Source organism: Aedes aegypti, unplaced genomic scaffold (assembly GCF_002204515.2).
Source record: "Aedes aegypti strain LVP_AGWG unplaced genomic scaffold, AaegL5.0 Primary Assembly AGWG_AaegL5_hic_scaff_1270_PBJ_arrow, whole genome shotgun sequence".
NCBI classification, from domain to species: Eukaryota; Metazoa; Arthropoda; class Insecta; order Diptera; family Culicidae; genus Aedes; species Aedes aegypti.
The window spans coordinates 9,600-28,401 of record NW_018734698.1 but is presented as its reverse complement, the minus strand read 5'-3'; the positions used below and the strand labels follow the sequence as shown (position 1 = coordinate 28,401).

The window sequence follows — 18,802 nt, the reverse complement described above, 5'->3', positions numbered from 1 at the left end:
ATGGACCCGGACCGTTACTGCCTCGCAATCAACGTAGACCGGAATACGAAATTTCGCATTATTTGAAAGCATTGTTCGCTTCCAATTATGCTCTAATTGGTAGCGTGTGACGATTTCCTTCGTCTTCATTTCAATCAATACACAGTTGCGTGCGTGATGCAACTGTATACTCTTAACGTCCTCATATTTAAGCTTCAATTCTTGCTCCAAAAACTGGTGCACCTTCGCAACTTCAGGGAGAACACTGAAATCCACCACTAGTGTGTTAACCCGCGTACCGGACATTTTCCACGAACTGCGAATGTGAAATCGAGAGAGGTAACGGAGAGCGTCCGACGCGTGCGATGTCTGGCTGATAACTGAGTTATGGAGAGTTGACTGTATTAATTTCCCTAAAAGTTAAATATCTTTGTTTTTAGTTTATTTCATTTTCGTCCACTTTCTGGTTTTTTCGCCCCCCAAATCTCATTTTACTAATTTTTGCTTCCTTGAATGTGAGTAAGGACTGTTCATTTTATAAAGTGGACACCTTGTACATGCTATATCTTTTTAATTTATAAATGAAATCGCAATCGGTTTTTTGTACATCGTTCAACTAATATTGTATACTGTTGTGATAATTTAAAAGCCAACAAAACAATTAAATTTCACACTAATAAGGCACAACGTTTAGAACGGTCGGTTTTTGGAGGTTATCAACATCGAAGATTATTAGAAATTGGTTGGAAAATTCGACAATCTATATTTTTTATTTTCAAAAAACGCTTGATTTTCCAAAGCATCTTCAATCAGAAGCCTGCTGAAAAATATCAAGTTATTTTTGGAGGAACAGTTTTCCATATATCATAGAATCATTTTTAATCAATTTTTTTAGAGAAAAATATTTTGAATTTAAATGGAACTGATATGATTAGAATTTTAAGATGTAAAGTGCGTCTCGACGGAAGTACTAATATAGTATAAATATGAAAAATAACCTACGCTTTCATAGAGTTGTTTATTTAGTCCCAACGTCACATTTAATGCAAAAAAGAAAAACAAATGTTTTATTTTGAGAAAAACTTTCAAAGCACAATGACAATCATCAAAATTGGGAACACTTTTTCAATGAAATCGAATTAATTTTCCATGTATTATATTCATAATTTGTTATTCTGGGATTATCTATCAAAATATTCAGAGAAAAACGCTTAAAATTCGTTGTAGATCGATAAATATGCGTACATAATTTTAAAAGTATGGGATTTTTCAATAAAACGACCATAACGAGTAAAAATTGTACCTATGAATAAAGAATAAACCACTAAAGTGACCTAGTGTCAGATAATGGTAGAATATTATTGATTTGTTGAAGCTCTACCTTCAGTAGAATAGTAAAGGATACCATCATACAATTTGTTCATAATAATGAAGATTTTTGTTATACGAAAAATAATGCTTAACTTTGACGAACAGTTTTTCTTAGGAGCTTTGGAAAAACTATTCAGTTCTTCAACCAAAAGCATTTTGTAAGTTTTTATATTTTCATAGTATTGTAATTGAACCATGCACAGAAAACCGATTACGATTTTATCAATAAATAAAAAAGATACACCATAAACAAGGTGTCCACTTTATAAAATGAAAAGTCCTTAAATGCTTGGTAACATTAACCGCACGGCCACGAAGCGTACAAATAGTTTTCCTTTTGAAACAGTTAGTCGACTTTTGGATTAATCTGATGAGTATTAAATCACATTCTTGTAACTATTGCATAGTATTCATCAAAAATCAATGAAGCTCTGGAGCTATATCATGGGAAAAAGAGGGTTAAGATAACGAATCTCGTGTTGAGTGTCAAAACGGATTAGAGAAATCGATCACTGTAGATACGCCTTTATGACACTAAGCATGAAAAATAAATTATTCGGCGCGATTGAATAAAAATTAAGTATTTTATGCAAAATATTAGCAGTTTATTGACTTCACTATGTACATTTGACTTGTGATTTGTTTTTTACATTAATCCGTTTGTGGTGATTGATTAGCTTGGCTCAATGATTTCTTAGAAACATATTGCTAGATCGAAACGGTCAATTACCAACGTAAAACAATGCAACAACAGATACGACGATGATGACACATAATTACCCTTTTGTTGATTGCGTTGGAAACTTTGGAGATCGAAATTATTGTACAAATATAGCCTAAATTTAGCTGTGGGTATGACAACTAGTATGTTTCGATTAAAATCGCGGGTTGAAATCAAAATAGCTTTCGACTATGCTACCAGTTTATCCGCATGAATGATAAGAAACTATATAAACGTATCTTATAAATATCTTACTCGTTAAAGCGACTTGTGTGTGTGTGTCCAGATTCCGGACGCATATTTACAATAATCCCGTGCCTTACCAACTGGTAGCCAACGTTATATGCTAAGACGCAGGCACATTCAGTTCCTCGTCGTCTGATATATCAATATCATCGAATGTATCGGGCTTCACGTTCTCTTTGATCAACATCTCATCTTCTTCGTCTTCTTCCTCATCATCGTCGTCATCGACGTCGTCCTCTAAAGCTTCCCCAGCAGGAGTTTTAGCAGCAAGATCGTCACCTCCACTTTCTTCGGCATTGACTTTACTATCCACACTGCTCGTTTCGTTTTCTTTTTCTGTGGTTTCAGCAGTAGAACTAGATCGATCGACCACCACTGGAGGGTCTTCGGAGGACGTATCAAACTGACTTATCGTAGAAGATGATGCAGGAACGTTGCTTTCTTTGGAATCACCTGTTGTATCCTTACTACTAACGACCGTCTCTGCCTTGCTACTAGATGGCTTTGAACTATGGCTAGGCTCACCTTCCTCGTCCGTATCGTTGTCTTGCACCCTGGCGAATCTGTAATATAAAATGAACATAAATCAATGGGCATCTTTTTACAACCTGAATTCTTGCTGAGATTGACCCACTATTTACAATTGAGTTTTCAAAATACTACTACTTATAGTTGAAACCGTTTTTGAAGACCCCTCGATTTTTGACAATTCTTGGCTTACTAAAATTGCAATAACTCAGGAATTTCTTCGACGATCTCTTCACAATACAGTAAAAACCCACATGAGTCGGTATTCCATGACTCGATATCGACTCATGGAACCATACTAAATACAAAATTTCATGATTACCGTCGTAATTCAGCGCATCTAAGACCCTAATTCCGCGCATTTTAAAACTTTCTAAGAAACTGGAAATTATTGATAACAGGCAGCTGGGAAAATTTTCATAAATTTTGACAATTTTTGGACCAAATGCGCTGAATTAGGGTACGATGGTTCCTTCAAGCAGCTTCACAAAGCATTTATATTTCATGAGTCGATGGTCATTTCAGAGACTCATGGGTCTGTAACATGTTTTTGGAAACAATAAACATAGGAGCTAAGTTTGCAAAAATAAAATTGTATGTCTGGATTAGCTTTTCAACACACAAACAGCAATAAGTGCAATATCTTTAAATAAATGAAAATTTAGTACTATACCATTCAATTCCACTAGAGTTTGTATCCTTCAGTGTCGTGTACTAGACTCGACTTGGAAGAAATCCATCGTATGCACACATTTAAGCTAGGTATAGTCGTAATTCCTTACCCGAGTAGTTACGAGTCCGCGGCTACAAAGCAAAGATATGCTGAAGGTGTCTGGGTTCGAATCCCGGTCGGTCAGGATCTTTTCGTAATGGAAATTTCCTTGACTTCCCTGGGCATAGAGTATCATATCATCGTACCTGCCACACAATATACGAATGCGAAAATGGCAACTTTGACAAAGAAAGCTCTCAGTTAATAACTGTGGAAGTGCTCATGAGAACACTACGCTGAGAAGCAGGTTCTGTTCCAGTGTAATACCAAGAAGAAGAAGAAGATAGTCGGAATTCCCTTCCTCCAAAAGGGCAAACAAATACATGTTATTATTAGGAACAATGGAAATTCACGATTTCGCGGATGCCGCGAAATTTGGCCTTCGCCGCGAAATTCAGAAAAAAAACGTGAAACGCCGCGAAATAAGTTAAATTTTGAGAATTTCGCAGAATCGCAGTGATTCCAGATTTTGACTCATGAAAATGGTTTATTCATTTTAGAGCCCAGGTTCCATCAAAAATGTTTTTATCGTTTAGTTTAAGTTGGGCGTCTTTCTAACTTACTTGTTTTGTTTCCAATTTAGAATGGCAAATGTGATATAAAAATTATCATCACATTTTAACAACAAACATGTTATTTTATGTAAAATATAGTCAAATCTATGGGACCGAAACAAAGCCGCGATATGTTGGTTTGATCGCCTTGGTCAAACGCGAAATTTCAAAAATTTTATCGCAAATTTCCATTGTCTCTAGTTATTATGGAGGAAACGTCGAAGAAATGTCTGAGTTATAGCAGTCTTACAAGAATTTTCAAAAATCGAGGACTTCTCATAAGGCTCCATCCACAAATTACGTAACGCTCTAGGGGGAGGGGAAAGTAGGCTCAAGTGTTACGGCTCATACAAAAATTTAAAAAATTTCATACAAAAAGCGTTACGGAGGGGAAGGAAGGGGTCGAAAATTTTCAATTTTAGCGTTACGTAATAAATGGACGCTGCCTAAGAAGTTTAAACTGTAAGTACTGAGTGGACCAATCGAATGCAGTTTCTTTACATACTCGTCAAGAGCTTTCGAGCATGCCAGATTTTAACATTTGTTATAAATAGTTATTTTAGCAAGAATAAGCTACTCATCACTTACTTGTCGATAATGTCTCCGATTTTCCCATAGTGCTTCTTATTCTCCTCCAGTTTCTCATGCAATCCCTTGTCTACCACTGCCGGGTCCTTGTCCGTTCCACTGTAGTAAGACACCATCTCGTACAGATCAGTCTTGCGTCGTTTTTGTAGCAGCTTGCCAATCTTGATGAACGCATCCTGGGCAATCTTTGTCATTTCTTCCCGCCGCATCCTGTACCCGTACTGTGTGTTACAGTGCTGCAAGCATTTCAGCACGTCGAAAAAATCCGGAAAGGTGTTCGTCCTGTTGACGAACGTCTGAATTGTCCGGTTAAACTCAGTATAGTGTGTTCCATCGAATTTAATCGGCTTCCGCGTGATACGATGTGCGTGTTTGCTTTCTCCAGTTATATCACAGATCTTCTCGTAAATTTCAAAGGCTCGCTTCTTGTAACGTTCCTCCATCATGTACGAAGAATTTATACCCTCGTCAAAATCCACCTCCATCTCTTCCAACTTGGCTATTCGCTTCTTCAGTATGTATAGGGCGCGGTTCAATCTTCTTATCTGATTGTCCTTCTTTTCACTTCCAGTGGTGGTCACGTTTTCGTTAGTCATTACCGAATTTCTGGACTTTCGACGGATATTTAACTCTTCCACGATGCTAGCCAGCTTTAGATATACCAACTCAGGATGCTCATTAACGTCCTGTGTGACTGAAGCTAGCGTTTTCTTGAAGCTCTTGGAATTGATATAATCTGGATGGACGCATTCGTAGTACTTGATTAGTTTCTTCTGAATCAGCAATTCCATCTCTTTGGATGAATCTGCTTTCCTACACGCTTCTAGCAGTTCCGCAAACTCTTTACCAATAGGATTTTTATCCACATTGCTACTTCGCTTCTCTCTTTTTTCGGAAGATCGACTAGTGGAGTGTGAATCTGCGGTACTGCTGCTTCCTGGTGTTGCTGTTTTCCGATAGTTGTGTTCTTCTTCCGCAAGTGCAGAAACTGGCGATTTTTTCTTGACCTGCATCCGTTGTCTTTGCTGTTCATGTTCCTTTATTATCTGTTGGTACTTCAGGTGATCCTTTTCCCATTCATCGGAGAAGCTGATAACGGCAAAGTTTTCATTGACCGGTGTCCGATTGTTATTTTCCGCTTCCTTGCTGAGATTGGTGGCAATGGTTATTGGCTTGATGCGCCGGATTTTGTTAGGTTCGGGATTCTTGTTCAACGTATGGGCACCACCATTAAGTCCTGCCGGGGTTTGAGGGAGCACCTTACGACGCTTCGGTTCTCCAGACTAAAATAGAATAATAGTAAAATTTATGGTTATATTAATGTTCTATCTACCAAAAATTGCATTGCGTACACTGAAATTAATGTTGGAGTAACTACAACCACTTCATGGTTCTTAAAATTACTATTCAGAATTATGTTGAAATTTAATGTGTTTGTCTTTATAATTACTGAAATGTTGTTGAAATTACTATGCCAGCAATGGATAAAATTTACTACCATGTGCAGTCAAGTGCACTATTGTCATGTATTGGAGATAAACACAAGATCCGTAATTTTTAATGAGCAATGTTATCATTTTTACCATGTGCATGGTAATTTGAACAACAAAAGCGTAGTAATAATGCCCCCATCAACATGGCTGTTTTTCTCTGTCAGCTTGTGAAAAGTTAACACAAGTGTGGACAGAAAAAGTATTTTTTTCAGTGTTTTGGGGGTAATATTGAATAAAGTTTTGTTTATTTTTCATAATATTGTACCCATGTTGCTGTTGATCTCGAGTTGGTAAGAAATATTGAAATTTAATATACAAAACAAACAATTCGCTCAACAACTTCTTTTCATGTTGCAGATGATACCATTCAATTTCAAGGCCCAATTAAGTTATCCAAATTATAATTAAGATTAATTTATACTATGTTTCTTGGTGAGTATTCTACTAATCATCGATTTGTTACTTTTTGTAAATTGACGGAATATTAATCGTGCACATTTTTTTTTTCAACAGATAACTCGAGCGATGTGGAGCATAAGTTGAATTAGCCGCCATAATAGTGGATCAGAGATCGGTGAAAGCAAATACGGACATTAAATTCATTACAGGACTCCACTACAAGCGCCGCGTCTTCATATCTAAGATTCGCTTTTTATGGATTAAAGAACAATAAATTATTATAGACATTATTATTAAATAAACGATTATGATTTTAGTAATGGAATAGGTATATTGATTTAAAAAAAATAGGAATAAATATAAAGAGTATTCAAATTTACTATCCGATAGCTGTCTTTTTAAACGCATCGCATGGTAAAAAAAATGACAATAATTCGTTTTCAATATTACCATGTAGCATGGTAGTTTTAACTGATGCTTCGAATATCGTCGGCATGGTAAAAAAGACCACACATCCCGTTTGAGATGAATGTGTAACGTAGTCTGCACAAATCAAGTGGTGCGATGTATTTAATTTAAACCATCAACATGGTAATTTTTACTGCAATGCTGCTCTCAGTGTAGGCTGAATGATGTCGGGCACTTATGTTTTTTTTTTTTTTGCATCTGGAATAGGTACGTTAATGGCGTATTATAATGTTACTCATAATGGCGTACCGAGACGGACTTCAGACTTGGACCCTGCTTGATAGAGTGGTTCAAAAAATCGTTATCACTTCACACCACTTATTCGATTCCAGATCAAACTCTAAGTTTCCTCTTACAATTTGAGCTCATTTAGATAAAAACTATAACTGCACAAGTCCTTCAAAGTTTGTATGGGGATTACTTTGGGACAAATAAGTAATTCATTCAATCGGTCATTTCGTTTTGAAAATGGTCTTTGGCAATATGAAAGCTAACGAATGCATCTAATAATTTCAACGTTGCTCTAACCTTTAAAAGTACGTGGGCAAACACTATGAACAAATGAATGAATTGCTTGCATATTCCATAGTAATTCCCATACCTACTAACTTTTAAGGGCTTTTGCAATCTTTGTTTTCATCCAAATGAGCTCATATTTGTAGAGGACACTCAGAATATGATCTAGAATCTAATGAGCGATGTGGAGCAAAAACGATTTATAAAAGTAGACCGGACATCTCCAAAAATCAAGGGACCTTACTCATATGATAAATATTTGGGTCAGCATTGAAAAGTATTTTTATAGAATTTCAATGGATTAGCTGCTTTACTCTTGTCCACAGTTGATCAGCAGAAGTTTTCTCGTTTCATTTTGTATGGGGAAAGTCATTGTCATCACGTACAACCGGAACAAATCTCGATTACTTTTTCAAATCGACGTAAGTAACTTCCATACGGTTTTGAGAAAATTAATTCAGAAGAATCACGACCTGTCTTCTAAAATTGTTTTAAAATGAATCACGTTTTTAACATTTTTTCGACGTGTACATTGCTTAAATTTGCGATTTCTTACGCGCCATACAATTTATTTTTAATTTTCATACAAAAAAACTTACCATGGGGGAGGGGGGGTTGAAAAACCCCGAAAATTGTCTTACGTAATTAATAGACCGCCCCTTATGTGTTTTGTACATGATACATTTGGTACAAATAAGTTGGTTAAGGCTAGGCTTACCAGATGGTATCCCTTGGGAGGACATGTCCTCCTTTATAGAACGAACGAAGTTAATATCCGAAATCCATTCATATAACTTCCTACTCTATTTGTTCAAATATTCAAACATTTCTGTCTTAAGTAAACCCTGTTCAAGATCCAAGCCGTAAGAATTAGGAATAATGAATATTATTTGTGGTGTGGTCAATTTTGGGATATTGAGTTTAATGTGCTGAAAATCAGATTGCGGGTTGCTGACATTCGGGATGTTGGAGAAGAACCAATGGCATCTGCGTCAGCTCACTTAACATAAGGCCATGATTTCAATCCTAGGACAATATTTTATGAAACATATTCTATAGCCACCAGTCACAAGAACGTAAACGTGAACGTGTGGAAAAAATCGATGTCCTCCTTTTTCAAAGCCAGTCACGCGAAATGTCGTCCTTTTCACAATTTTCATCTGGTAAGCCTATACTTAAGGATGGCCATGATGGATCACAGAAGGAAAGAATCCCCATAACTTTCAATTTACAAATCAAATTGACCTTATTAATACTTAGCTTAGATTTTACACACACAAACACATGCACACTAATAAGCTATATGATAAAAGGCGAATAAAAAGTCATAAAGCAGTGGTGCTCAGCCTTTTTGAAACTACTCCCCTTAGAAGTTTAACCAACATTCCGCGGACCCCTGAAAGTGGATGGTATCGAAACGAAAAATTATGAAACAACAGATATCCTTGGCAGACACACCCAAATGTGTCGTCAGTAATTCATCACAGATAATGCAAGAATTCTTCCAATATCAACTGGTGTTCACATGGTCCACTAAGAATCTTTACAGGAATTTAAAAAATATTTTGCTCAAATTCATTTTGGAAATTGTAATCACATAACAGTCACATTGAGATTATACATGAGTCTTGTAATGTAGCAGCAATGCAATTTCTATCAGAATTATTTTCAGACTATATGCGATTTGAGCTCAGGGTAATTTTTAGAAATTTTAGTTTCCTCCCACACTGCCATGCAATGCACACTTGGTATTCAATTTACTCAATGCCAACTTTTGTCGAATGTTACAAATGTTTCACCAGAATCCGCGAAGTTCTTGCCAAGAAATGTTCCTCAGATAGTAAAGGAATCAATCAAGCTTTCTTTTTGGAAGCAGCTTTCAATATTTAAAAAAAAAATTTTTTCAAGAAACGTTTCTCTTCGGAGGTTGAAACAAGATTTTGCAAAAAAAAAACTCCTAAACAATCTTGTTGGATGTCTGTCGAAAATCTCATAAAAAAATTCTGTTGATTGTTTGAGATGGAACAGTGAAGAATTGCGAATTTCTTCAATCCCGTAAATAATTCTCTAATAATAACTCTACTAATAATGATCTCTTGCAAAAAAGCGAGGTAAAAGATTTCTCATTAGAAACGACACTTATTAACAATTGCTTCGCGGACCCCCTGAGAAGTCATCAAGGCCAGAGTCTATGAATGGAGAGTTGTGCAAAAAGAACTGGCAACAGGTTCCCCCCCAGTCACAAATCAATAAATTATTCTGGCCACCTATTTTACAGTGCGCGCTTTCCAGTGACTTCACTCAAATGCACTCTCAATTCGAATGTTTGTTTTTTTACAAAGTCGCAAAGAATTAAATTGAAATTGATCTCTTGTTTTGTAATTATAAAGTAATAACAATGAAATGTTTAATAGAGAATTGCAACAACACATACGACAAACAGCATGAACTCAAAATTTTGATCTTTTTCGGTTTCCGCGCGACGAGCAACTGAGACAGTGAATTTCTCTTAGCCGTTTGCTCTCTGGGAATTGACCGAAAACAGCCGCATTTGTAGCTTAAATCTGGGTTGAATAACTAATATATAGTTTTCAAACTATCAAATTTTGTAAACGGAGTTATATATTTCCACTGATGGAGGATAAATTACTTACATTACCGTTACATTACATGTAACAAGACGGAGGTTCATTCACAAATTATAGGCTCTAAAGAGCAATTATTTTGTTACATCATCGTATCACACCGTAAGTTAAACCGTAGCATTTTTTTTATTTCGTCACGATAACAATACTTTTCTCGTCCCAAAACGTGTTTGTTTATGTTGCTCAATAGGTTGATGATTTGACGGTTCAATAGGTAGACTTGGTTTCAGCCTTCGCGCAACTCTCCATTCATAGACTCTGATCATGGCCAGTTACCTGCCAGACATCGTTCGCGTCGGTCGTATTACTTTGCCTCACGCTTCGTTCGCAGTTCGTTGAAATGGAAGCTACTTCTAACGCGCAATTTTCAGAACGCACCTACATAAAAAAAACAAAGCTGATAATTATAATATACCTACAGCCTTCTTTATTGCTGTTGTAGTGGTAATTTGAGGATAAAAAAAGTATCACGATAAATAACGAAATTCGAAATAATGCATTCTTCAGTATGTTTGTCATAAAATCTGTTTGCCGTGAGCCGAAATAGGAACACTTAGATACAGTAGCAAACCCCTTACTTTGAGCTGCATCGTGACATAAAAATAGTATTGATCGACTCAACAGTTAAGTTATAATGAACATTTGAACACATGACTACCCTTAAATCTCATGCACTGATGGGATTTGTACCGTCTGTCTTGAACAATTGATATGATCAATTGACGTCCGATAAGTTTCATTCGACGGGAGAATTTGTATAATTTGCTACCATTCAATTCAGCTTACGAAAAAAACAGGTTTTCAATTTCAATTTGCTTAACCAGTTTGCTAATACACACGGAGAAAATGGAAAATACTAAATAGTGTGTTTTATATCATTTCTCTTTCATTTTTAGTGTTTATTCATTGTATGGAATACAAATTTATACTATGTCATGCATTTGCGGAAATAATTATTTCACGTGCATTTGTGCTGGTGATTGTTACACTTGGGACTTCATTGTTTTACAGTTTCAGTTTTGGTCAGGACGTGTGCATTTTTTTTCTGGTCTGTCCTAAAAAGTGTCGAAACTTCTGTTTCCTATTTTGTCCGTGGCCTAAAGACTTCAATTCAAAAGGGCAAGTTAAAAGTAATTTTTGCCTCCCGGAACGGGAAGTTAAATGCCTCTGTGGAAAAGCGAAAAAAACAGGTGCTCCGATGACTTAACGACAGGAGGGAACTGATAAAAGTGTTAATCAAAATCTGAACCGGATGCGAAGGAAAATCGTTTAGTAAGTTCAATATATATATCCATATTTTGTGCATACAATAGAATTCCCCGACTTTTTCTAGCGAATTCCACCTTCTGCAAATGGCTGGCCTGATCATCAGTAGGTGCAGACATAACAAATCAAGGATTCCAACATTATGCAAGCAGAACAGCACCGCCTCCTGTGATGTGGTAGAATTTCTGAGAACATAATTCCAGCGTGACCAGTAGGAGCATGTTTAATTCGATGGATACGCGGATACGTAAGCAAGAGCGACATCTCCGTTGGAATTCCAGTAGCAATATAATAAACTCTGTCATATTGTTAAAAATTATTGAGTTCTCGAAATAAAATTATGATCATCTTATTTCGTTTTTGTACATTTGTTTGTTTTACTTTTCACTTTTTGCCTTTTTTCACGATAATCAAAACAAACGACCGCGTGAAAATATAAGCCAAATAAGCTTTATGAATATTAAAACCCATTTATACTTTGGATGATTATTGTATTGATATGCATTTGAAGGGGTGGATGGACCAAATATGGATTTAGTATAGTTTTTATTCATTTCAGAATTTTATTTTTTAACCGTGTAGATTGATTTTCATGTTTTGAGTTATCTCTTGTATCAAATGTCATATTTACCCACAAATAATCAAACGGCCTGTTGAAAATTCTGTACGAGTCGTGAAACCCAACATAAAATGGAGATTATTGAAAGCAACAAACGAACGATGACTGTGGCAGAACGATTAAGGATCATTGATCAGGTGGAGATTTACGGACGGAAGGTCAAATACGTGGCTAAGGCATTCGACTTACCGTATAGCACGGTCTCAACGCTTTATAGGAACAAGGACAAGTGGCAGTGAAAAGCATCTTCTGGATCTGAGAACCTTGGAAAGAAGCGACTGCGTTTGGTAGGGAGTGATACACTGGAGCGATCTATGGAGGAATTCGTGAATCAAGCCAGATAAAATCACGTTCCATTGTCAGGATCCATCATTCGAGCGAAGGGATGTGTATTTGCTGAGGAGCTTGGCATCCCCAAGGGAAGCTCTGGATGGCTGAGTAAGTTTTTGCAACGACAAAAAATATCATTCTGAAAACTGTGCGGAGAAAGTGCCAATGTCGACACCGGTATGACTAGTGACTGGATGTCAAATGTTTTGCCTGGTATAATAAGCGACTATGCAAATGCCGCTAGACCAACGAAACGGGGCTGTTTCAACTTAGATCTTTCAAGAACATTAAATCCCTACCAGTGCAATACGAAAGCAATAAGAAGGCTTGGATGACCTTAGTCCTTTGAAAGATATTGAAGACGAAACGGTAACAATACTAACTTATCCATGATCACTTCGTATTCTTATTATTAATAACTAGTGGTCCCGGCAAACTTCGTCTCGCCATCAAGTAGGCTATTGAAAAATGCCCTGTAACGTCTCATGCAAAATGACAGTTCCGTTCATTCTCGTTTTTTAAACTTTTATGCGTAGTATGCACCTGAAACGTAATGCGCTGAAGTAAATTTTCTCTTTTTTACCAAAGTAATTTTGACAGCCGATCCAGATGAGCGAAGTGTTACTTGCGGAATAATTGAGTGGCACATTTTTCCGTACAGAAAAGTGTCAGCTCCTGATTTGTACAGCAGGCGTTAAGGCCCAAACGCAATGAAAGCGGAACGGCAACGGAAAGCGGAACCGGTTCGCCAGGACGAACTATGACATGCTAGTCGACTCAGTTGGCTCACTTTCATTCGTTGACAGCTCAGTCGAGATGATGTGATTCATGCTGGCGAACCGGTTCCGCATTCCGTTGCCGTTCCGCTATCATTGCGTTTGGGCCTTTACCGACTTTATGAAATCAACTCTGCTTCTCAGCAGCGTACAGCTCAAGGAATTTTGGTAGAGGAATCATTCCCTGACCGTTCCTTGTCCTATCCTTTTTCACAGTACATACTTATGATCAGCGTACCGGCCAGTGATTATCCTGTACTTTTTGTACATACAAACACGTCGGAACACTTCAGGTACATAAATGTAAGAGTTTTTTCAAAATCCGATAATCCGTTCTCAAGCCATTTCGTGACATACAAACACCATTCCATTTTTATTTATATGGATATTTCATCATTGTAGGCTGTTTCTGAAATAACAGTTCTGGACGCTATCAATATTTTATCGAGAGCCTGGGCCGTCAGCGTCAAACCACAAACTATTCGCGTCTACGAAGGTAATTGCCACAGTTGACCCTATGCGTGAAGCTCCGATTATTTTACATGGCAAAGCATAGGAAGCCAATTTTTGAATGCTTCTAAAAAATTCAAAACACTTTTAAATTAAATTCTGTTAAGTGTACGGTGTTAGACTATTGATCAACTGTAGAGTCAGCAGAATATTGAGAAAAAAATATAAAACTCAAAATTATATGCCTATAATGTAGCCCATCAAAAGTATATCAACATACACTGAAAAGATTTTAAATAACTATTGCAATTAATGTTATGTGAGCATTTGAAATGTTGCTTCCTATACCTTACCGGATAAAATTTTCGACGCTTCACGCATCGAGCAATTTTTTCCCAGATGGCAGCACCGTACCTTCGTACATTCGAATTGAAAACTGTTTCAAGAAAGCTGGAGAAGCCTCGTTGGATTTTGAAGCCTCATAATCTTTCAACGAGTATTGCGCAATATATCAAAACGTTTCCTGCGAGTTGATGACGGATGAAGATATTTTGGATAGTATTGTAGAAGTTGATGAAGCTCCGAACGAATATAATAATGAGTTGCAGATTCCGGTTGATTGAGTCGAACCTCCATTCGAAATTACACCGAAAAATCACGAATACACCTGCACCAGTCCGAAATTCCCCAATCAACTGAAAAAGTACATGATAATAAATACCATTTAATTCCACTAGAGTGTGTATCCTATGTACTAGACTCGACTTACACGATACACGTACACGACGAAAATAAGTAAATTCCCCTATTTGGAATAGGTACACATTAGACCTATTTATATTTTCAAAAATGTCGGGAAATCTGCCAGTAAACCATTATTTAGATTTTTCATATTGAAATGAACTTCTGGTCAAAATTTCAATCAATTTGGAGAAAAATTGGATGTGCTTCAAATCAATTATGTATTTTTGGGCTAATTTCAAGCTTCAAAAAATTATAACCACTGCATGAATTACCAAAAATTATTGAAAATACCTCTACACACTAGTTGATTAAATTCTACGGTGTAGTGGTTAGAACACTCGCCTCTCACGCCGAGGACCTGGAATCGAATCCCATCCCCGACATAGTCACTTATGACGTAAAAAGTTATAGTGACGACTTCCTTCGGAAGGGAAGTAAAGCCGTTGGTCCCGAGATGAACTAGCCCAGGGCTAAAAATCTCGTTAATAAAGTCAAACCAACCTAAATTCTACGAACTTTTGTCGAACACGATTTTATGATTGGAGCAAGTTTTAACATAGTTTGGTTGAGGTTTGTGCTTCGAGGTTCTTGAAAATCACTATTTTTAGGAAGTGTTCTCTCTAAAACACATACCTGTATGAAAATTTCGGGTTTTCAATTTCCAGGACATGATAACTACGCATATTTTTAAATCAATCCCGTTGTAAGTTACAAGTTATCTTGCGAAGATAAATTGTAAAAAAGAGGGAATTCTGAAGCACATATGTAAATCCGCTGTGGGGAGCAAAAAGCACCATCGTGAGCTTTGAGGAATATAAAAAATGAACACGTTAGCACTGGGCAAAGATGCCCTAACTAGAGATCAGGGAGTCGTGAGTTCGATTCTCACTGAGAAGACGTGTAACTTTTTCGCAAAACTTCACATCAATTTGTCCATTTAATCCAATTGCAAAGTATATGTAATGTTTAGCTTTTCAGTAGTTGTTAAACTTCCACTCGGCTGGTTAGCCGTAAAACCACGATTCATAATTAAAAACAAGTATTTATCGAAAAACGGACTCATGTTCCGTAACCGGTCGTTTGAGAACGTCGCGACCCATTGGAAGCCCACACAATAGAAACCTCAGCCAGCACAGTTGCTGGCTATAGTGTAGTGTGCTATTTCCATACCTAAAAAATAATGCGGTCTCGGACTAGACATTGGATATGAATAGAAAGCGTTGTGTTTGGATGGGCATCTAATTCTTTCGAAAGAGGTGCACTTTGCGAAAAAGGACGTGATTATTGAGCTGAAATCGAATTCAGGTTAACTTCTGCGTTCAAGAGTCCTCTCATAGCGTAGTGGTAACGCGCCCTAACTAGAGATCAGGGAGTCGTGAGTTCGATTCTCACTGAGAATACGTGTAACTTTTTCGCAAAACTTCACATCAATTTGTCCATTTAATCCAATTGCAAAGTATATGTAATGTTTAGCTTTACGGTAGTTGTTAATGCTAACGTGTTCAATTCAATCATTCGTCGGTACATGTGACATGCGCGATTTAACTATCATCAGGTTGCGATGCAGTGTTCGATCTTTGGGCATTTTTAATAATGTTAGCCTTTGGTAACATGTAATCTGTTAATGGTTAATGAATTTATAGCTTTACAATATTCTATTCCCTTTGACTATGCCCTGAAAAAATAATGTCAATGTGTGTTTTTTGTACCATATAAAAACTGTGATATCAGGGTACTGTGGAGAACAAATCTTGATCAATTTGATCCTATTCGTGTGTTCGACAAACTTTAACAGAATAGAATTAGCTTTCAAACAGTGGTAATAGCAAGTAGTTTTGATTTTTCAAACCTTGATATAAGCTCAGAAACACATTTTTAACTTGAAGCATATTGAAATCTTTATGAAATGAGCTGAAATTTGACGAGACATTGTTCTTAGCATGAGAATTCAGAATATTGCTTGACCGGTAGATTTCCAGACATTTTTTCAAATATGAACAAGTCTAGTACATATGCTATAGTTAGGGCCCTATTTTCTAAATGGAGTCGATCTGAGTCACATCGATTAAAACAATAAGCCTGTAAATTAGATGGAAAATCGGTCAAAGAGGTTTAAGATAACATCTTGTTATTCGATCCATAACTCATAAGATAAAAAAGTTGAGATGAAATGTAATGCCCGATGTGAAGTCATGTTATATTGGAATTTATAATTAGGAATTTTCAAGGGAATAAAAAAATCTGCGCAAGCAAGATCCTCTTAAGAATCGACAGAAGAACGATGATGAAGTGAAATTAAAATTCATCTATAATTTTGCGGTTGTCGCGCAGTATGGCACCACCAGTACCATTAAGCTTGTGTTATTATGAAAAGCGAACTTTTTCCATCAGTGTGTACAAAATACAACAGCGCGGCTACTACTGAAAACATTCTACAAGCACGATCAATGTGTTTCATATGTGAATTTCCACAAATTGTAAAACACATCAATCGATGGCGTAAAACTAATCGCTATCGGCAATAGAAATTCACATGTAAAACACGTTAATTTACAAATTTTCGAAAAGTTTGCTGTAGAATTTATTAGCGATTTCTCGATTTTATAATACCAGGCACCCATAACGGGCGCACGGTTTCCCAAAAAAATACATGTCAATAAACATGTCACGCGTGGATGGCAAATGTAAGTCCTTGTCAGGTTGGGCAAACTAGTTCTACTAGTGATAGATATCGCAATTGTAAAACACGTTGAAATTGTATGTAAAAGCCTTTGCTATCGAACCATAGTCAAACCTTAACATAATTACAAGTTTTACACGTTATTTCACCTTGCTTCACCTTTGACACGACAGATCCACGTTGAAAAGAATATGGATCAAACGTGTGGATTATTTTCAGTGTACTCAAGTGTTATAGTAACATAATAATAACAACAGACAGCCTAAGTAACGATGCACACATTTTGAAAACTCATGCAAAATTTATTCGATATGTAAACATTTATCACTGTAATGTTTGGTAAACAATGGACTTATGTGGTTTCGCAAACAAACAATTCATAAGGTGAACGCATCAATCAACAAGCAAGCACCAGCTATTATGTTCCTGAATGTGCTGAATGAAATCCTGCGCCCGCCCTCAACCCTTCAAACCCACAATTACTAAAGTTGTAATACTTTTCTTACATAATTCGGTTGATTTACGTGCACATTCGAGCCTCTATTCATTGATAGATTGTAGTTTTAGCCCGATAGATCACATTGCCCAAATGAAAAACGAAAACAACCATTAATATTAGCTGTAGCCGCAGCTCCAAGTCTGACATTTCCATTGCTCTCACTTTGCTCCGCACGCACCCACCAAAAATGACACTGGCGTTCGCCTGCAGCAGCAGCAGCAGCATCAAAGCAAGCCGAGAAGAAGTTTAAGCGCGATCATGCAAACCCACAGAAATTTATTCTTTTTCCCCCCAATCGCATTTTGCTATCTAACCTACCTCTTCGTCTGAGGAATCGAGCACGATTATCGAAGAAGGATCCATCTTGTCCAGCAAAAAATTCTCAACTCCGGAATACCAATCACATATACGCTAATACGACGCAATTCGACGACGTGTAGACATTAAAATTAACTATTTTCGAAAATCTAGCAGAATTTTTTCGGTTCTGCTTGTCTCACTAGCACAAATTTACACGATTTAAGGTGACATACACACCGCCTACTTCACCATCATCAACTAAAATTGCTGCTGCAATAATGTGTAATAACACCATAGAGAATAGCTTCCTTCCCCGTACAAAGATGCCCTGCTATATAAATGTATTTTGCTGTTTTCTTTCATTTGTATGCTGCTGAATGGATGAGTTTTGGACAGAGGCACTCACTCTGTTTTAATACGCGCTGAATAACATATACAGATAAAGAGGGAATTTTACGACAGTGACGGATTAGGCCGAGGTTAATTGCATCTGATGGGTCCACATTATATGTACGATAGTAAAGAACAAAGCAATACTTAATTCTAATTCATAAATTTACTAACCCAACCATGTCATTCAAGTCATAAATCCACGAGTCTTGTGAAAGACACGCGACATCACGATTCACGCCGTGCTATCGCCGCCGAATGGTTAGTAAACACACGGTGCCCCGCTTCACGCGTAGACGCATCGCGCGAATGATTTCCTCTCGAGTTTCTGTGCTTGCTGGGAACACTGATCGGAGAGCAAAAATGAGTGCCAAGCATTCAGAACAAAACACAAGGAAAATAGTTCTGGAACAAGTCTGCAAAAGGGCGAAAACTTAAGGTCTGTCTCAATTGCGTTGTTAAAATGAG

The 18,802-nt window shown here is 37.0% G+C and overlaps 1 protein-coding gene and 1 long non-coding RNA gene across 2 annotated transcripts; one reads left to right on the top strand and one right to left on the bottom strand.

Moving 5' to 3' along the window:
* Positions 1-1,931: 1,931 nt before the first annotated feature.
* On the bottom strand, positions 1,932-18,282 carry LOC5564935 (death domain-associated protein 6). The gene is made up of 3 exons (XM_001649224.2): positions 17,963-18,282; positions 4,760-6,042; positions 1,932-2,880 (listed from the first exon to the last, which is right to left on the bottom strand). Exons 1-3 carry the CDS (start codon positions 18,005-18,007, stop codon positions 2,418-2,420), a joined length of 1,791 nt encoding a protein of 596 aa, XP_001649274.2. The 5' UTR covers positions 18,008-18,282; the 3' UTR covers positions 1,932-2,417.
* Positions 6,610-6,971, top strand: LOC110680386. Its single transcript, XR_002502855.1, has 2 exons — positions 6,610-6,684; positions 6,766-6,971. It is a non-coding gene; the product is annotated as an uncharacterized LOC110680386 (long non-coding RNA).
* Positions 18,283-18,802: the final 520 nt, after the last annotated feature.